This window comes from Hyla sarda, chromosome 4, assembly GCF_029499605.1.
Source record: "Hyla sarda isolate aHylSar1 chromosome 4, aHylSar1.hap1, whole genome shotgun sequence".
NCBI classification, from domain to species: domain Eukaryota; kingdom Metazoa; phylum Chordata; class Amphibia; order Anura; family Hylidae; genus Hyla; species Hyla sarda.
The window spans coordinates 10,114,807-10,131,227 of NC_079192.1; the positions used below are offsets into that span (position 1 = coordinate 10,114,807).

The 16,421-nt window shown below is 44.6% G+C and overlaps 1 protein-coding gene across 1 annotated transcript; it reads left to right on the forward strand.

The window, feature by feature from the left end:
- Positions 1-15,062: 15,062 nt before the first annotated feature.
- On the forward strand, positions 15,063-16,055 carry LOC130367239 (olfactory receptor 1020-like). Its single transcript, XM_056569644.1, has one exon. It carries the CDS (start codon positions 15,063-15,065, stop codon positions 16,053-16,055), a length of 993 nt encoding a protein of 330 aa, XP_056425619.1.
- Positions 16,056-16,421: the final 366 nt, after the last annotated feature.

Genomic DNA, 16,421 nt, shown 5'->3' on the forward strand with positions numbered 1-16,421 from the left:
GCGCTCGCGGCGTTCCCCTCTCTGCATCGCCCCGGTCAGACCCGATGACCGGGAGCGCTGCACTGACACTGCCGACGGGGATGCGATTCGCATAGCTGGACGAGCCCGCTCGCGGATCGCATCCCTATCCACTTACTTGTCCTGGTCACCGGCTGTCACCGGCGCGCCAGCTCTCTAAGATTTAAAGGGACAGTGCATCAATGATTGGTGCCTGGCCCAATCAGTCTAATTAGCTTCCATCTGCTCCACGTCCTTATAACCTCACTTCCCCTTCCCTGCTTTGCCGGATCTTGTTGCCCTTGTGCCTAGAGAAAGCGTTTCCAGTGTTTGCCATTACTGTGTTTCCAGACCTTCTGCTATCACCATTGACTACGAACCTTGCCGCCTGCCATGACCTTCTGCTACGTCTGACGTCGCCTCTGTCTAGTCCTTCTGTCCCACGCCTTCTCAGCAGTCAGCGAGGTTGAGCCGTTGCCGGTGGATACGACCTGGTTGCTACTGCCGTAGCAAGAGCATCCCGCTTTGCGGCGGGCTCTGGTGAATACCAGTAGCAACCTAGAACCTGTCCACCGACACGCTCCACGCCAATCCCTCGCTGACACAGAGGATCCACATCCAGCCTGCCGAATCCTAACAGTAGATCCGGCCATGGATCCCGCTGAGGTGCCGCTGCCAAGTCTCGCTGACCTATCCACGGTGGTTGCCAAGCAATCCCAAAAGATCGCCCAACAAGGTCAGCAGCTGTCGCAGTTGACCGCCATGCTACAGCAACTTCTGCCACAGCTAAAGCAGCAACCATCTCCTCCGCCAGCTCCTGCACCTCCTCCGCAGCAAGTGGCCGCTCCTAACCTCCGCTTGTCCCTGCCGGACAAATATGATGGGGACTCTAAACTCTGCTGTGGTTTCCTGTCTCAATGTTCCCTACATTTGGAGATGATGTCGGACCAATTTCCCACAGAACGGTCAAAGGTGGCTTTCGTGGTTAGTCTCCTGTCTGGGAAGGCCTTGTCATAGGCCACACCGCTCTGGGACCGCAACGATCCTGTCACTGCCACTGTTCTGTCCTTTTTCGCTGAGGTTCGTAGTGTCTTCGAGGAACCAGCCTGAGCCTCTTCTGCCGAAACAGCCTTGCTGAACCTGGTCCAAGGAAATTCTTCTGAAGGCGAATGTGCCATCTAATTTTGTACCCTAGCCTCTGAATTATCTTGGAACAACGAGGCCCTCTGCATGACCTTTAAAATAGGCCTATCCAGTAACATCAAGGATGTGCTGGCCGAACGAGAAATTCCTGCCAACCTGCATGAACTTATCCATTTGGCCACCCGCATTGACATGCTTTTTTCTGAAAGACACCAGGAGCTCCGCCAGGAAAAGGACCTTGATCTCTGGGCACTTCTCTCCCAGTATCCTTTGCAATCTACTCCTGTGCCTCCCGCCTAGGAGGCTATGCAATTGGATCGTTCTCGCCTGACCCATGAAGAGAGGACTCGCCGCAAAGATAAAAATTTATGTCTGTACTGCGCCAGTACCGAACATTTTCTAGTGGATTGCCCTAGTCCTCCACGTCTGGGAAACGCACGCACACACCCAGCTCACATGGGAGTGGCATCTCTTGGTATGAAGTCTGCTTCTCCACTTCTCACTGTGCCCTTGCGGATTTCTCCTTCTGCCAACTCCTCCTTCTCAGCTGTGGCCTTCTTAGACTTTGGTTCTGCCCTACCCTTGACTGGACCACCTGGGAGATCAAGAGCTGGGATGCTTCTTGCCACAAAATATGCCTCACGTCTGCTTCCATCTGTCAAACTTCAGTCACTCCTCCTATACCTGGGCTCCCCAAGGCCTATCAGGACCATGCCGATGTTTTTTGCAAAAAACAAGCAGAGATTTTGCCTCTTCATAGCCCCTTCCTTGTAACACTCTGCCCCGTGGCAAGCTTCACCCTCTCCCCCCCCCCTCCCCATTCCCACTTCTTCTGGACTGTCTACCATTGATGAACTTACCCAGGACTTCTCTGTCATCCGGAAGGAAACTCAAGAATCGCTCCCAATGGCCTCGTCTCATGTGAAGGGACAAGCAGACAAAAAGAGGGGGAGACCTAAGGGGAGGGTACTGTTACGCCGAGCGTTCCGGGTCCCTGCTCCTCCCCGGAGCGCTCGCGGTGTTCCCCTTTCTGCAGCGCCCTGGTCAGACCCGCTGACCGGGAGCACTGCACTGACACTGCCAACGGGGATGCGATTCGCATAGCGGGATGCTCCCGCTCGCGGATCGCATCCCAATCCACTTACCTGTCCCGGTCCCCGGCTGTCACATCCTGGCGCGTGCGGCTCCGCTCCCTAGGGCGCGCGCGCGCCAGCTCTCTGAGATTTAAAGGGCCAGTGCACCTATGATTGGTGCCTGGCCCAATCAGTGTCTTTAGCTCCCACCTGCTCCACGCCTTTATAACCTCACTTCCCCTTTCCAGCATTGCCGGATCTTGTTGACCTTGTGCCTAGTGAAAGCGTTTCCTGTGATTGCCTTATCAGTGTTTTCGGACCTTCTGCCATTACCATTGACTACGAACCTTGCCGCCTGCCCTGACCTTCTGCTACGTCTGACCTTGCCTCTGTCTAGTCCTTCTGTCCCACATCTTCTAAGCAGTCAGCGAGGTTGAGCCATTACCAGTGGACACGACCTGGTTGCTACCGCCGCAGCAAGACCATCCCGCTTTGCGGCGGGCTCTGGTGAATACCAGTAGCAGCTTAGACCCGGTCCACCGTTACGGTCCACGCCAATCCCTCGCTAACACAGAGGATCCACATCCAGCCTGCCGAATCATAACATATATACATAATTTTTGGCATAAGTACTGATTTAATCAGCACTATCTTATCCACTCTTGAGAGGTTCATCTCATTCCATATTTTTTCCTTTTTTTCCATTACTTTCAGGACTTTTAAGGAGCTTATTTGATGGAAACTATTTATTTCCCCAATGATTATGACCCCCAAATATTTAAATCCCATTTCTTGTTTTATTTGCCTTAGGCCAAATGATTTTCCTATTCTATCCCTGCCCAGTGGCATAATTACGGATTTCTTCCAGTTAATTGCTAGTCCTGAGAATTTACCGTATTCTTCTATTGTATTATTGTATCAATCATTATGGGGAGGGACTTTATTGGATCCTCTAAAAATAACAACATGTCATCCGCGTATAAAGTAATTTTGTCCCCTCTTCCCCCCGCACCGAATCCCACAATGGCATCATTCCCCCTAATTCTTATAGCCAAAGGTTCTATAGCCATTGCGAATAGCAGTGGGGAGAGGGGACAACCTTGTTTTGTTCCTCTGGACAGGTGAAAACTAGTAGAATTACAACCGTCCATACTGACTTTAGAAGTAGCATCTGAATACATTAACTTAATCAGTTTAATCATATTCCCCCTTACACCAAGTCTTTTTAACACCTCCCAAAGGTATTCCCACTCCACCCTTTCGAACGCTTTCACAGCATCCAGGGACAGGATGGAGTGGGATCCCCTCTCCTCAATCGTCTGAATATTTGACATAACTGTATATTTTGTCTAGTAGATCTATCGGGAATAAACCCACCTTGATCTATATGTATAATTTCTGATATAAAGTTTTTTTATCTTTTTGCTTGAGTCTTGGCTATTATTTTTATATCCGTTGTTAATAGTGAAATCGGCCTGTATGATTCTAATTCTAATTTATTTTTTTCTGGTTTCGGTATAAGTATTTTAGCTTCCTTCACAGAATTTGGTAATTGGCCATTTGACAGCAAACTTTTAATTACTCTCACTAGGGCCGGTATTAGAATTTCACCATATAATCTATAAATTTCAAATGGTATTCCATCTAACCCTGGCGTAGTATTCCCCTTAATTGTAGCCAAGGCATTAAGTATTTTCTTAGTTGAGATTGGGCCATTTAACATCCCCTGTTCATATAATGGGATGCTTGGGAGTTCTATATCATCCAGATAGTTAGCAATTTGAGCTTGACTCTCTCCGAGCTCAGAACTATATAATTTAGCAAAATAACTTTCAAACTCTTTTAATATTTCTTCTGGGTCATTTATAATATCCCCTTTAATATTTTTTACTGCCTGGATAGATTTATTACCCTGTTGATTTTTTATTAGGGCCATTAATCTTTTATTTGGCTTGCCTGCCTCCATAAATTTCTCTTGTCCTTGAAAGAATGCTTTATTATAGAATTTGTCATTTAAATAAACTTCTAGTTTAGCTTGCTTATTTTCCCAGTCCTTTTTATTGACTTCACTCTGTTCTAAGATAAATTTATTTTCTGCCCCTTTCGTTTCTTCAATTAGTTCTCTTTCCATTTTATTAAACTCCTTTTTTTTACCCTGATACCATGCATAATTTCTCCTCTTAAGAACACTTTATCTGTATCCCATACTATATGGTCTGGAGTGGAATCACAATTCCTTTGAAAAAATTCCGTTAAATTTCGTTTAATAATTTTATTATCTATTAATTTTAACCAGTGTGCATTAATCTTACAGAGACTCTGATAGTTCAACGTTCCTGTTTCTAATGTCATGTGTAATATAGAGTGATCTGATAAGTCTATGCGAGACATCATTTTGCCAGTTTTATTCCAGCAGGAGTATATTTTCCTATCCGGATTACTGTTTTGTTTATATTGATAGAGTGCATGAATTCCCTGAAGTCTTCAGATGTTCCTGTCCACAATATGAAGACATCGTCAATATAACGTGCCCAAAGGGGGACCATGTCACTGAACCTCTCTCTCTCATTGACGAACACCACCATAGATTCCCACCAGCCAAGATAGATGTTTGCGTATGTAGGCGCACAGGGACTGCCCCTGGCAGTCCTTTTTAGCTGGTGGTAGTAGCATCCGTCGAAGAGGAAATAGTTGTGTTTGAGTATAAACTCAAGGAGGTTTAGGACAAAGATGTTATGATTCTGCATATAGGTCCCACTTGTGGACAGATAGTATGAGACAGCTCTCAGCCCCTTTGTGTGCGAGATAGACGAGTAAAGTACTTCCACGTCTATCCCACACAGTAGCGTACTGTCATCAATTTCAATGCCTTCCAGTTTGGACAACAGGTCCATGGTGTCCCTCGTATGGGACGGCAGTGAATTGACAAATTGTCTGAGCACCTTATCTACATACACCCCCACATTCCGTGTGATACTACCAATGCCCTAAAAGACCTCAGACCTAAAAGTAAAGCATTACCCCCTATTAGAGAACTGTCATGTATTGAAGTATTCTGATAACTAGTCACTAGGGATCTCAGAAAGCTATTAAACCTTGCCGGCACTATGAGATACAATCTATCACATCAAGAGAGACTAGCCATTATAGTGCTGGAGAGAAACAACAATTAAGTTATAAAACCCTCTGATAAGGGGGGGAACATTGTTGGTATGGGTCGTGAACAATACAAAGATATGTGTTACAGGATTTTACAAGATAGGCACTCCTATGAGATTTTACATCTGATCCCATGAGTGCCTATAAACAAACACACGTAACAATCCTGGATAATGCGAGGACTGAAAAACTTATCATTGACAAAGAGTTTGATTTTCTTAACCCAGTGGCGCCAATCACCCCCACCTTCTATGCCTTCCCCAAAATACACAAGGGGCTAACCCCATTGAAGGGGCGCCCCATTGTGTTGGGCATTGGTAGTATCACACAGAACGTGGGGGTGTATGTAGATAGGGTGTTCAGACAATTTGTCACTTCACTGCCGTCCCATACGAGGGACACCATGGACCTGTTGTCCAAACTGGATGGCATTGAAATTGATGACAGTACGCTACTGTGCGGGATAGATGTGGAAGCACTTTACTCATTTATTCCGCACACAAAGGGGCTGAGAGCTGTTTCATACTACCTGTCCACAAGAGGGACCTATATGCAGAATCATAACATCTTTGTCCTGAACTTCCTTGAGTTTATACTCAAACACAACTATTTCCTCTTCGATGGACGCTACTACCACCACCTAAAAAGGACTTCCATGGGCAGTCCCTGTGCGCCTACATACGCAAACATCTATCTTGGCTGGTGGGAATCTATGGTGGCGTTCATCTATGAGAGAGAGAGGTTCAGTGACATGGTCCCCCTTTGGGCACGTTATATTGACGATGTCTTCATACTGTGGACAGGAACATCTGAAGACTTCAGGGAATTCATGCACTCTATCAATTTATACGAAATAGGTGTGAAATTTACATTTACCATGAATGAGAGAGCACTGGACTTCCTTGATGTCACCATCTCCAAGGATGGACAGGGAGGCCTTGCCACCAATGTATTCAGAAAACCCACATCCATGAACAGTCTCCTGAGGTGGGAAAGTTGCGAGCTGGGGCCCCTCAAAAAGGGGATCCCCAAAGGGCAATACTTACCCCTCAGGAGAAACTGTTCAAAGGAGGAGACCTTTGTTGCCCAGGCTGGTGACCACAGGACAAGATCAGGTAGAGAGGCTATCCTGATTGGGTTCTGACTCCAGCCTTCAAGAATGCCCGATCCATCCCAAGGAGGAATCTCCTGACACCCAAACAACACTGAACCAATGCAATGTAGGTTAATAGGGACGTTTGACAACAGGTCAGGCCTGGTCAGGCAGATACTCCAGAGATACTGGAGTATCCTCCAAATGGACAAGGATCTGGGCCCCCTGGTTGGGGACTATCCCCGAGTTACATACAGAAAAGGGAGGAGTATCGTGGATAGGGTCATGAGCAGCCATTTCCCAGCAATACATATGTCTGGAACTTGGCTGGAAAAGAACAGAACCACAGGCTCATACAAGTGTGGCCACTGCCGTGCATGTACCTATTTGAGAAAGACCAAGAGTATAGAATGTACCCCACTTGCACGCAGATATAACATAAAGGGATTTATAAACTGCTGTTCAGGGGCGGGCGTCTATGTGGCCGAGTGCTCGTGTAATTTAAGATACGTAGGCAAAACCATCCGCGAGCTACGGAAACGAGTACTCAAACACATAGGGGACATACGTAATCAACAAGAAACGGCAGTGGCATGGCACATGAATGAACATCATGGAGAAGACACAAGACAGATCTGGTTCATAAGCATTGAACAGATCAAACCCGCTATACGCGGGGGGGAACATGGATAGAATCTTGTTACAACATGAGGCTAGATGGATATACCAACTGGATACAGTCATGCCAAAGGGTATGAATGAGAAGCTGTGCTTCACTAGCTTTCTGTGACACTCAAGGGGGATCTATTGAGGGTATGGGTTAGGTAGATAGTGGGGGCTATAGCCAGCCCTGGAGTTAGCTCACCCTCTAGCCAGGGAATCCTAGGGATGTCTAGGTTAGGTTACCGTGCAGGACCGCCCTAATTAGGGCGGCCACCCCGCCTAGGCATAGGGTTATCTAGGGTGTTCTAGGAGGTCTACAGGCTCATTAGGCCCCTGTTATCCTTTCCCCCACTATCCCTATAGGGCCACTCTACTCCCCCTTTTGGTGTGATCACTGTGTCGAAGCCGGCTCTCATTACTCCCTTTATGGTAACCTATATGTCTGTATTATCCCTCTCCCTGATCTGTCCTGATTTACTAGCCTGAAGGGTCTCCGTCTGTGTGACCGAAGGGGGGTAAATATACACCCTCACCGATCATTCACACACCTTATTAATCCATATCTTCATACTATACCACCGAGTGTGAAGGTGCGTATTATGTATATGCATTGATGCACTATATACAGCTTTATATGTGCACTCATTCCTTTATGCTGGATCTTAAAGATAAAGTGATACTCAATTCACATGACATTCATTGCCCAAATTCATTCCAAGGTACATACTCTCCCTAGCTAAAATCAAGGAGTATAATAGACTTCAGTCTATTAAAGCCAAGTTCTCTTTATACGCTATCATGCATTAACAGAGCATACGCTCTGGGACAGTGGGAGTTAATGGACCGTGTTGGTGCTGCAGGAGTTAGGATTCCCTGTGAGCACACCCACCTCCTGACCCTTGCGTCCGGGTTGGCTGAGACAGCGTCCGCACGGCGCCGCCCACTGTTCCCGGAAGCAGATATGACGACAGACGCTTTTCTGCTCTCACATGCGTGCTGGCAGCCGTAAGTACTGCACGGCTCCCCGCCACTGCGAGCGCGCACATGGAGACACAGCCAGGTCGTCTGATATGTAAGTGAGCTGTCCTTTCTCTCAACAGGCATTTCTCCCAGCAACGACCTCAGGCTGATAGTGTACTGTATATCTGTTTTAATTTGCAGGAACCAGCGGACGTACCTGAATACCCTGAATGATATATCTGTTGACTCCACTGAGCCATATGACTGTCTATGAGACCGCAACTGTATCGGTGGTCTCATATTGTGATCTGCCTTTTTTTCATGACATCTATTAATGAAATTTGGTGGATGTGTACAAGTGCATAGAACTGTATATAGCCCCTGATGAGGTCACCGCTAGTTGACTGAAACGCGTTGGGCAGGGCATTGTACATACTATACCATACTGACCCAGGCCGTAAATTGATGGTGTGAATAGGGTCATTGTGTGGCTTGACTATAGACAGTTGTTGATTTATATTTTAACTGTGTGTTTCTTTGCTTCTTTATTTTGGCACCGGGATTATCATTAATATCACTGACCAATTACCAGTATTTATGCACCTAATGTATATGTGTCTTAGATGCTTAAACATTGAAAGTTAAGTTTTAAGTCACTCTCCCTTTTCCTTATAATGAGTATATAAATACCCCATGTGTGGACATAAAGTGCTCTGCGGGCGAACTACAATGCTCAGAAGAGAAGAAGCGCCATTGGGCTTTTGGAGAGAGAATGTGTCTGGAATTTAAAGCCATGTGTGTTTACAAAGCCCCCATGGTGCCAGAACAGTGGACTCCCCCCCTTCCCCCCCAATATGACCCCATTTCGGAAACTACACCCCTCACAGAATGTAATAAGTAGGGATGAGCGAATTTTTGAAACATTCAATTTGTCTGATTCGCCGTATTTTCAGAAAAGAATTGGTTTGATCCGAATTTATTTGCGATGAATCACTATTATAAGCGGCTATTTCTGGGCTACAGAAAGCCTCAATATGGGTATAGAACGCTTTGCCTTGCTGTGGCACGAATAGGGAGTGTGCTGGGTTGGTGAAATAATACTGTTATTCAGTATGACATGCAGATTCTTTTGGAAATGTCCTTCATGCCATGAGAATGTAGTGACAAGAGTTACCTTCCATTCTGGACTTCTTACCTGGCTTTTATGGCTCAAAATTTTTTATTTAAATTCTATTACATTTTATTTCAAAATTTTCAAGTCACTTTTGATAAATTATAAAAAGTCTTTGAACAAAGGTGATCAGATAAGTGCTAAACATTGTTACATGATGTGCATTACAGACAGAGCTGTAGTTAGCTTTTTTTGCTCCATCTGGCACAGGACTTCATGGAACCTGCAACCAAACATATTAGTAACAGGCTCTGCACGTTTCCAGCATTATCCTCCCCTTTTCCGTACAAATGAATCCAGCCTCCTCCAAATATAATGCCACCAGCCTTCCCACAACGCACAAGGGGGGAGATTCATCAAAACCTGTGCAGTGGAAAAGTTGCCCTGTTGCCCATAGCAAACATTCAGCTTGCTTTTTTCATTTTTAACAAGGCATTTGCAAAATGAAATACCGTATATACTCGAGTATAAGCCGAGTTTTTCAGCACGATTTTTCGTGCTGAAAACACCCCCCTCGGCTTATACTCGAGTGAACTCCCCACCCGCAGTGGTCTTCAACCTGCGGACCTCCAGAGGTTTCAAAACTACAACTCCCAGCAAGCCCGGGCAGCCATCGGCTGTCGGGGCTTGCTGGGAGTTGTAGTTTTGAAACCTCTGGAGGTCCGCAGGTTGATGACCACTGCGGCCTTCGACATCATCCAGCCCCCTCTCACCCCCTTTAGTTCTGTACAGTACTCGCCTCCGCTCGGCGCTGGTCCGGTGCTGCAGGAAAGTCCAGTGAGGAGGTCGTCCGGTGGGATAGTGGTTCCGGGCTGCTATCTTCACCGGGGAGGCCTCTTCTAAGCGCTTCGGGCCCGGCCCCAGAATAGTCACATTGCCATGACGACGACGCAGAGGTACGTTCATTACCAACGTACTTCTGCGTCATCGTCAAGGCAACGCCTCTATTCTGGGCCCGAAGCGCGGAGAAGAGGCGCCCCCGGTGAAGATAGCAGCCCGGAACCACTATCCCACCGGACAGCCCTGCAGCACCGGACCAGCGCCTAGCGGAGGCGAGTACTGTAGAGAACTAAAGGGGGTGAGAGGGGGCTGGATGATGTCGAAGGCCACAGTGGTCTTCAACCTGCGGACCTCCAGAGGTTTCAAAACTACAACTCCCAGCAAGCCCGGACAGCCGATGGCTGCCCGGGCTTGCTGGGAGTTGTAGTTTTGAAACCTCTGGAGGTCCGCAGGTTGAAGACCACTGAGGGCGGATGATGACAAGGGGATGATGAAGGGGGGTGGGGATGATGACAAGGGGATGATGAAGGGGGGTGGGGATGATAAGGGGATGATGAAGGGGGGGTTGTGGGATGATGACAAGGGGATGATGAAGGGGGGTGGGGATGATAAGGGGATGATGAAGGGGGGGTGTGGGATGATGACAAGGGGATGATGAAGGGGGGTGGGGATGATGACAAGGGGATGATGAAGGGGGGCGTGTGGGATGATGACAAGGGGATGATGACAGGTGATGATGATGAGGGTCTGGATGATGACAGGGTGATGATGATGAGAATGTTAATGACGGGGGTCTGGATGATGACAGGGGGGGATGATGTATTTCCCACCCTAGGCTTATACTCGAGTCAATAACTTTTCCTGGGATTTTGGGTTGAAATTAGGGGCCTCGGCTTATACTCGGGTCGGCTTATATTCGAGTATATACGGTAAGAAATCTGATTGGTTGCTATGGACAACTGGGCAACTTTTCCTTTGCACAGGTTTTGATAAATCTCCCCCAATGTTTCTATCCTCACTCACATGCCTCCAGCATTGTAGAATTACTTACAATGTATTATATGTTTCAAGTTTTTAGTAATTACTACAAAAATTATAAAATGTTTTTCTTGCAAAAACTTTCTTACTAAAGCCAGTCAGTGGGTCTTGGTACATCTTGTTGTGGTGCGCATTATGGATGAAGATAAGGGTTATGCTGGGGGTAGTAGTCCCTAACATCACCTAGCTGAGTGGTGCTAAGGCGCAACCTTTTGTAAGATTAATCTGTGCACACATGCAAAGTGTAGGATTGAGGATTGTGACACTAAGAACAACTTTCAATGTCTTAACAGTTATGTCATGAAAACTTCTATTTGAAAGATTATAATAAAAAAATATTTTCTTCGTACAGGGACTGCCTCTTCAACGCAACTCCCAAAAGGAGAATTTTGCTTATTTTTTTAAAAATTTTCAAGAAGCAATATATTTTCTGTCATCAGGTTCTTTACTATTTTGAAACACTGTCACCAATGCTGTTGCAACTCACAAAAAAAGGAAAGATTTGTCAAGCAACATTGTGCCTTCCGATACATTTGCATTTTAACACCTGCAGGCATCTGCCAACAACCAAGAATACTTTATCTACCCTCCAGTGTAACATCAGAGAGAGTGTTCCGTTCAACAGGTGGTGGCGTCATCCCTAAACAAAGAAGATTGTCTGCCATCAACATGGAAAAAACTCTTGTTTGTTGAAATAAATCAGGCATTGATCAGTGAGGAATTCCAACATCATGTGCCAGATGTCTCTGAACAGACAGAACTACCACAACCCTTGCTGTCCGCTGGCTACTACAACTCCCACCAGTCCACCATGTCCTAATGTATGCTGGCTACTACGACCCCCACAAGTCTGCCATCTCTTGCTATATGCTGTCTACTACTAGACCTCCATCTCCTGCTGTATGCTGACTACTACTGGTCCCATCCAGTCCACCACCTCCTGCTGTATACTGGATACTACTAGGGAATGTGTGATAAACTTTGCTATTATATCATGTACACAGCTCTGTCATCCTGTTACTGGGGAACATACAGTTATAGCAGCCACCTACATTATTAGCTGCACACTACACTCAGTGAAGTGTGCCATGGAATGTAAATAATCAATAAATAGTCAATAATCTAGACCCCAAACCATAATCAAGAGTAAACACATACTCAAACAAGACCAACGGGTGTGAAACAATTGTGTTACCAACCGGTTTAGCTTTGGGTCAATCCCAGGAATCATAATGCCTGCTAGGTTTATATCCTTTATCCCACTCCAGGATGTGAAAGCTGAACTTCTGCTGCTAGAGGGCATGAGGTTCCTTCCCTAGATTGATCCCAGTGTGGGGGACATGGCTAGTCTGGTCCAGGTCAAATTTTTATGGCCCAGATTTAATGTCAGGTACAAGCAGAATATTCAAGGCAGACGGCACAGGTTCAGAGTTAGTGGTCTGGGTCAAGCATAGGAGGGTCAGCTGGTACACAAGGGTCAGGTAGATGCAACATCAAGTAAACAGGTACAGGTCAGATGCAGGACAGCAGGTGAGGGAGATGGCAGGGCGGTGGAGTATCAACTGAGACCTGACCATGGTGAGTGCCAACTGCTGAAGATACAATAGAGTATGTCATAGAGGAAGTTCTTTGGTACAGGACCTTCTCAGTAATGCAAAAAAAGGAAAATTTTCATCTCTATAATGAAGCCATGTATATATGTATAATGTAAAGTTTTGTATAGTCTTATAAATAAATAATCCTAATTCTCATAATCTACTTATGATCTATTTCCATATTCCTCTATGGACTAGAACCCTGTAGACTCATCAGCCCATAGCAGAGATATATCCAGGGGATTCTTCTACCTGGTCCCTTGTCTTCATCTTGTAGATAAATATGGGCAGGTAATGCTTCACATTCAGGGGTCTGGGGGTCATAGAAGCTGACGCTGCTCCTGTGTAACATTGTCCTCCATCCTCCCCGAGAGACCTGAGACAAGAGAGAAGAGATATTCATCTGAAAATGAAGAATAAAGTAATATTTGATGTAAGTGACAATAATATAACATTATATTGTCTTCTCTTTTCTCTCTCGATGAATGTTAGAATGATTAAAGGAGAAGGACATTGAGGAATCTCTATCTAGGCCAAGTCATGATAGATGGGATGATATGGACGCTGACCTGAGTAAGGATCACACAATGTTATCTATGATATATGGGTGGTGGGGTGCGATGACTGGGAGTGGGGGCCTTATATAAGAGGGAGCTTGTCCTGAATGGATCTGTGAAAAGAATGGCGCAGTAGACACAATGGGGGGCATTTATCATTATTGTCTTTGGTAAGTAAGTTCTGAAGTCATTTTTTCATTTGTTTTATTTTTTTTGCTTCAGTTTTGCTTATATTCTACAAATTATCACACTAACACATGAGGTTGAAAAATGTGGAGCACATTAGCAAAACAAAAAAAAACAAAAAAAAACAAAAAAAATCTTTGTTCAGACATTCTTGTGACTTTTTAAAAGTTCTTACCAGAGGCAGTTTTGTACCCCAGGTAAGAACTGGAGTTGACTTGCAACATTTTGGAGGGGTTTGCGACTTCTTTTTGATTACATGCGACATTTGCACATGATAAATTCATGACCATTGCAAAGTGAAAACTGAAACCTGCTTAGGTAAGGCTGTTTGCAATTTTATGCGTACCCACAAAAGTCGCACAAAAAAAGTGTTTAGGCGCAGGTGCGACTTTTTGTGCATCCAGAGTAAGCAAAAAGAATGTCTCTAAACACCATGATAAATGTCCCCAATATCTGTTAATCCAATAGATGCCACAGTCAGTACTGGCAACATTATCTATGGGGTTAACACTGTCGAGACTGGCGCAATCTTGGCCTCATCAGCTGCAGTGGGATATCGGCTGTGATATCTGCTCATTTTACTGTGTGATGTACCTGATCCCTCACATGCAACAAACTACCTGTTTTTGGGTGACTGACCGGATCCATCACATAGCAGGAAGTGGTTTAACATTATAGTTGTTTTGTTTTTGTTATTTTCTCTCCTTCATCTTCCTAAGATTAATATTACTGATTACTGATCATAAACATATTCTAGAGTAACTGATAGGATACATTTTGTGTTCCTTGTGTACATAAAGTGTGTGTGGGAGGGGAGAAAGAAAGAAATGATAATTAACTTGGGAGTGGTGTGGTGATTGACCAACCAATGAAGTACTGACTTGATGTGCACTTTTAATGACAGATCAACAAAACCCTGTTAGGCTAGGTTTTCACCTGGCAGAAAATAGAACAGATGCAGAACGCTCTATGTTGCTTTACTACTGCTATCTTGGTTGTCAATGCTCACTGTCCCTCACAGAGATCTTCACCTAACACCTGCTATCTTAAGCATAGACTTTTTAATGTCTTTGACATCACCCTATACTTTAGCCTGGGAAAACTGTTTGGGATTTCCTGAGGTCATGTGTTCTTTCCTACCTCTCCTTTCTGCAATGTGGTTGATGTTATTTTAGCAGGTTCTGCTGATCAAAACCACCCGAAGTTCAAGTTCCAGTTATACTTTCAATGTATTTACAGAGAAAAATTAATTAATTGTAAACTTATCAAATTTAATTGAATTTCCAAAACAATTTAGATTTCAACTAATCCAATTTTTGGGGGTTTGCTTAGGGCTAACTTCTCATTCTTGCTTTGAATGCAATTAAATCAAAGTTATTTACTGTGCAAAAGTACTTAAAGGAACAGGGTGTCCTGTCAGTGACAGAAGCTTCTCCTCCCACAGAATCCAATAGAAATTCAACAGTGGATTCTAACAATTTGGACCCACAACAAGAATTCCCCATTACTTACATGATACCAATTTTTTCCACTACACAGTATGGGGAGTAATTTCACTGTAAGATAAATTCATAGTATAGTAGATAATATATGTTATAACATCTCTCAATGGGTCACATATTGTGGTCAATCTAAGTCTTTTGCCTTATGACAAGAGACATTTCTTCTGGATTTATAGCACACATTATACCTACTGCCTCGATCTACATACAGGAGAACAACAGGACGGAGGTCACAGAGTTCCTTCTCTTAGGATTTCAGGTCAGTCGAGGTTTGAGACTTTTCCTGTTTTGTCTGTTCCTTGTGGTTTATTGTATGACAATATGTGGGAATCTCCTGATCATCACCCTGGTGTCCACCAGCAAGAACCTCCACACCCCAATGTACTTCTTCATCTCACATCTGTCCATCAGTGACATCTTGTTATCCACAGATATTGTCCCTAACCTTCTCCACATCCTACTGAATAATGGTGGGACCATGACTTTTATTGGTTGCATGATTCAGTTTTATTTCTTCAGCACCTCAGAATCATTTGAGTGTCTTCTCCTCGCTGTGATGTCTTATGACAGATATGTGGCCATCTGTAATCCTCTCCGTTATTCCTCTATCATGACAAGTGGACATTGTGTTATACTGACCGTCATCTGTTGGTTTTCTGGAGTTTCTATTACTTTGATTTGCATCATAACAACAGCAAAGCTAAACTTCTGTGGTCCCAATGTCATTGACTATTTATTCTGTGACCTTGTCCCCTTACTAGAACTTTCCTGCTCTGACACTAGCATTGTTCACTTGGAGCTTTATATAATAAGTATTCCAGATGTCTTCATCCCAACCATCATCATTGTCCTGTCTTATACTAATATAGTTTTAGCAATTCTAAGGATCCCATCCAATACTGGTAGACAGAAAGCCTTCTCCACCTGTAGCTCCCACCTCATTGTGGTCTCCATATTCTATGGGACTTTGTTCGGTGTTTATATTGTCCCAACAAAAGGCCAAACACTGACTATAACTAAAATCCTCTCCCTGCTATTTACTGTGTTAACTCCTCTGGTCAACCCCCTTATATACAGTCTGAGGAATAAAGACATTAAAAAAGCCGTAGAGGAAATACTTTATAAGTGTTTGATCTAGTAAATCATCCACAAAATTATATATAGGTATTGCACACATACAGGGTCAGCCCAAGGCATAGCGCTGCCTGTGTCCTAGATTTAAATGTTTTTGACCATTTTGAACTTTTTGACCTGCTGCTGGCAGGAAAAGCACACAGCTTAGTCTACCTGTTTAACTCCACCTCACCACAATGTTTTATTAATCCCGCTTCCATTGAATTTTTGACCATGACCGCTCCTGCAAACGTTCTGATAAATCATTCAGAGAGCAAAGAATTTACACAAAAGTAAGGGCTATGTCAAACATTCAAAATAACAAAAAACTTGGATTCCATTTAATGAACAATAATATGAACTTGTATAAGTCAAGATAAAGTAATGCACC

What these genes read in the sequence shown, in the direction of transcription:
- LOC130367239 (XM_056569644.1), top strand. Translation starts at nt 15,063, where the DNA reads ATGACAAGAGACATTTCTTCTGGATTTATAGCACACATTATACCTACT.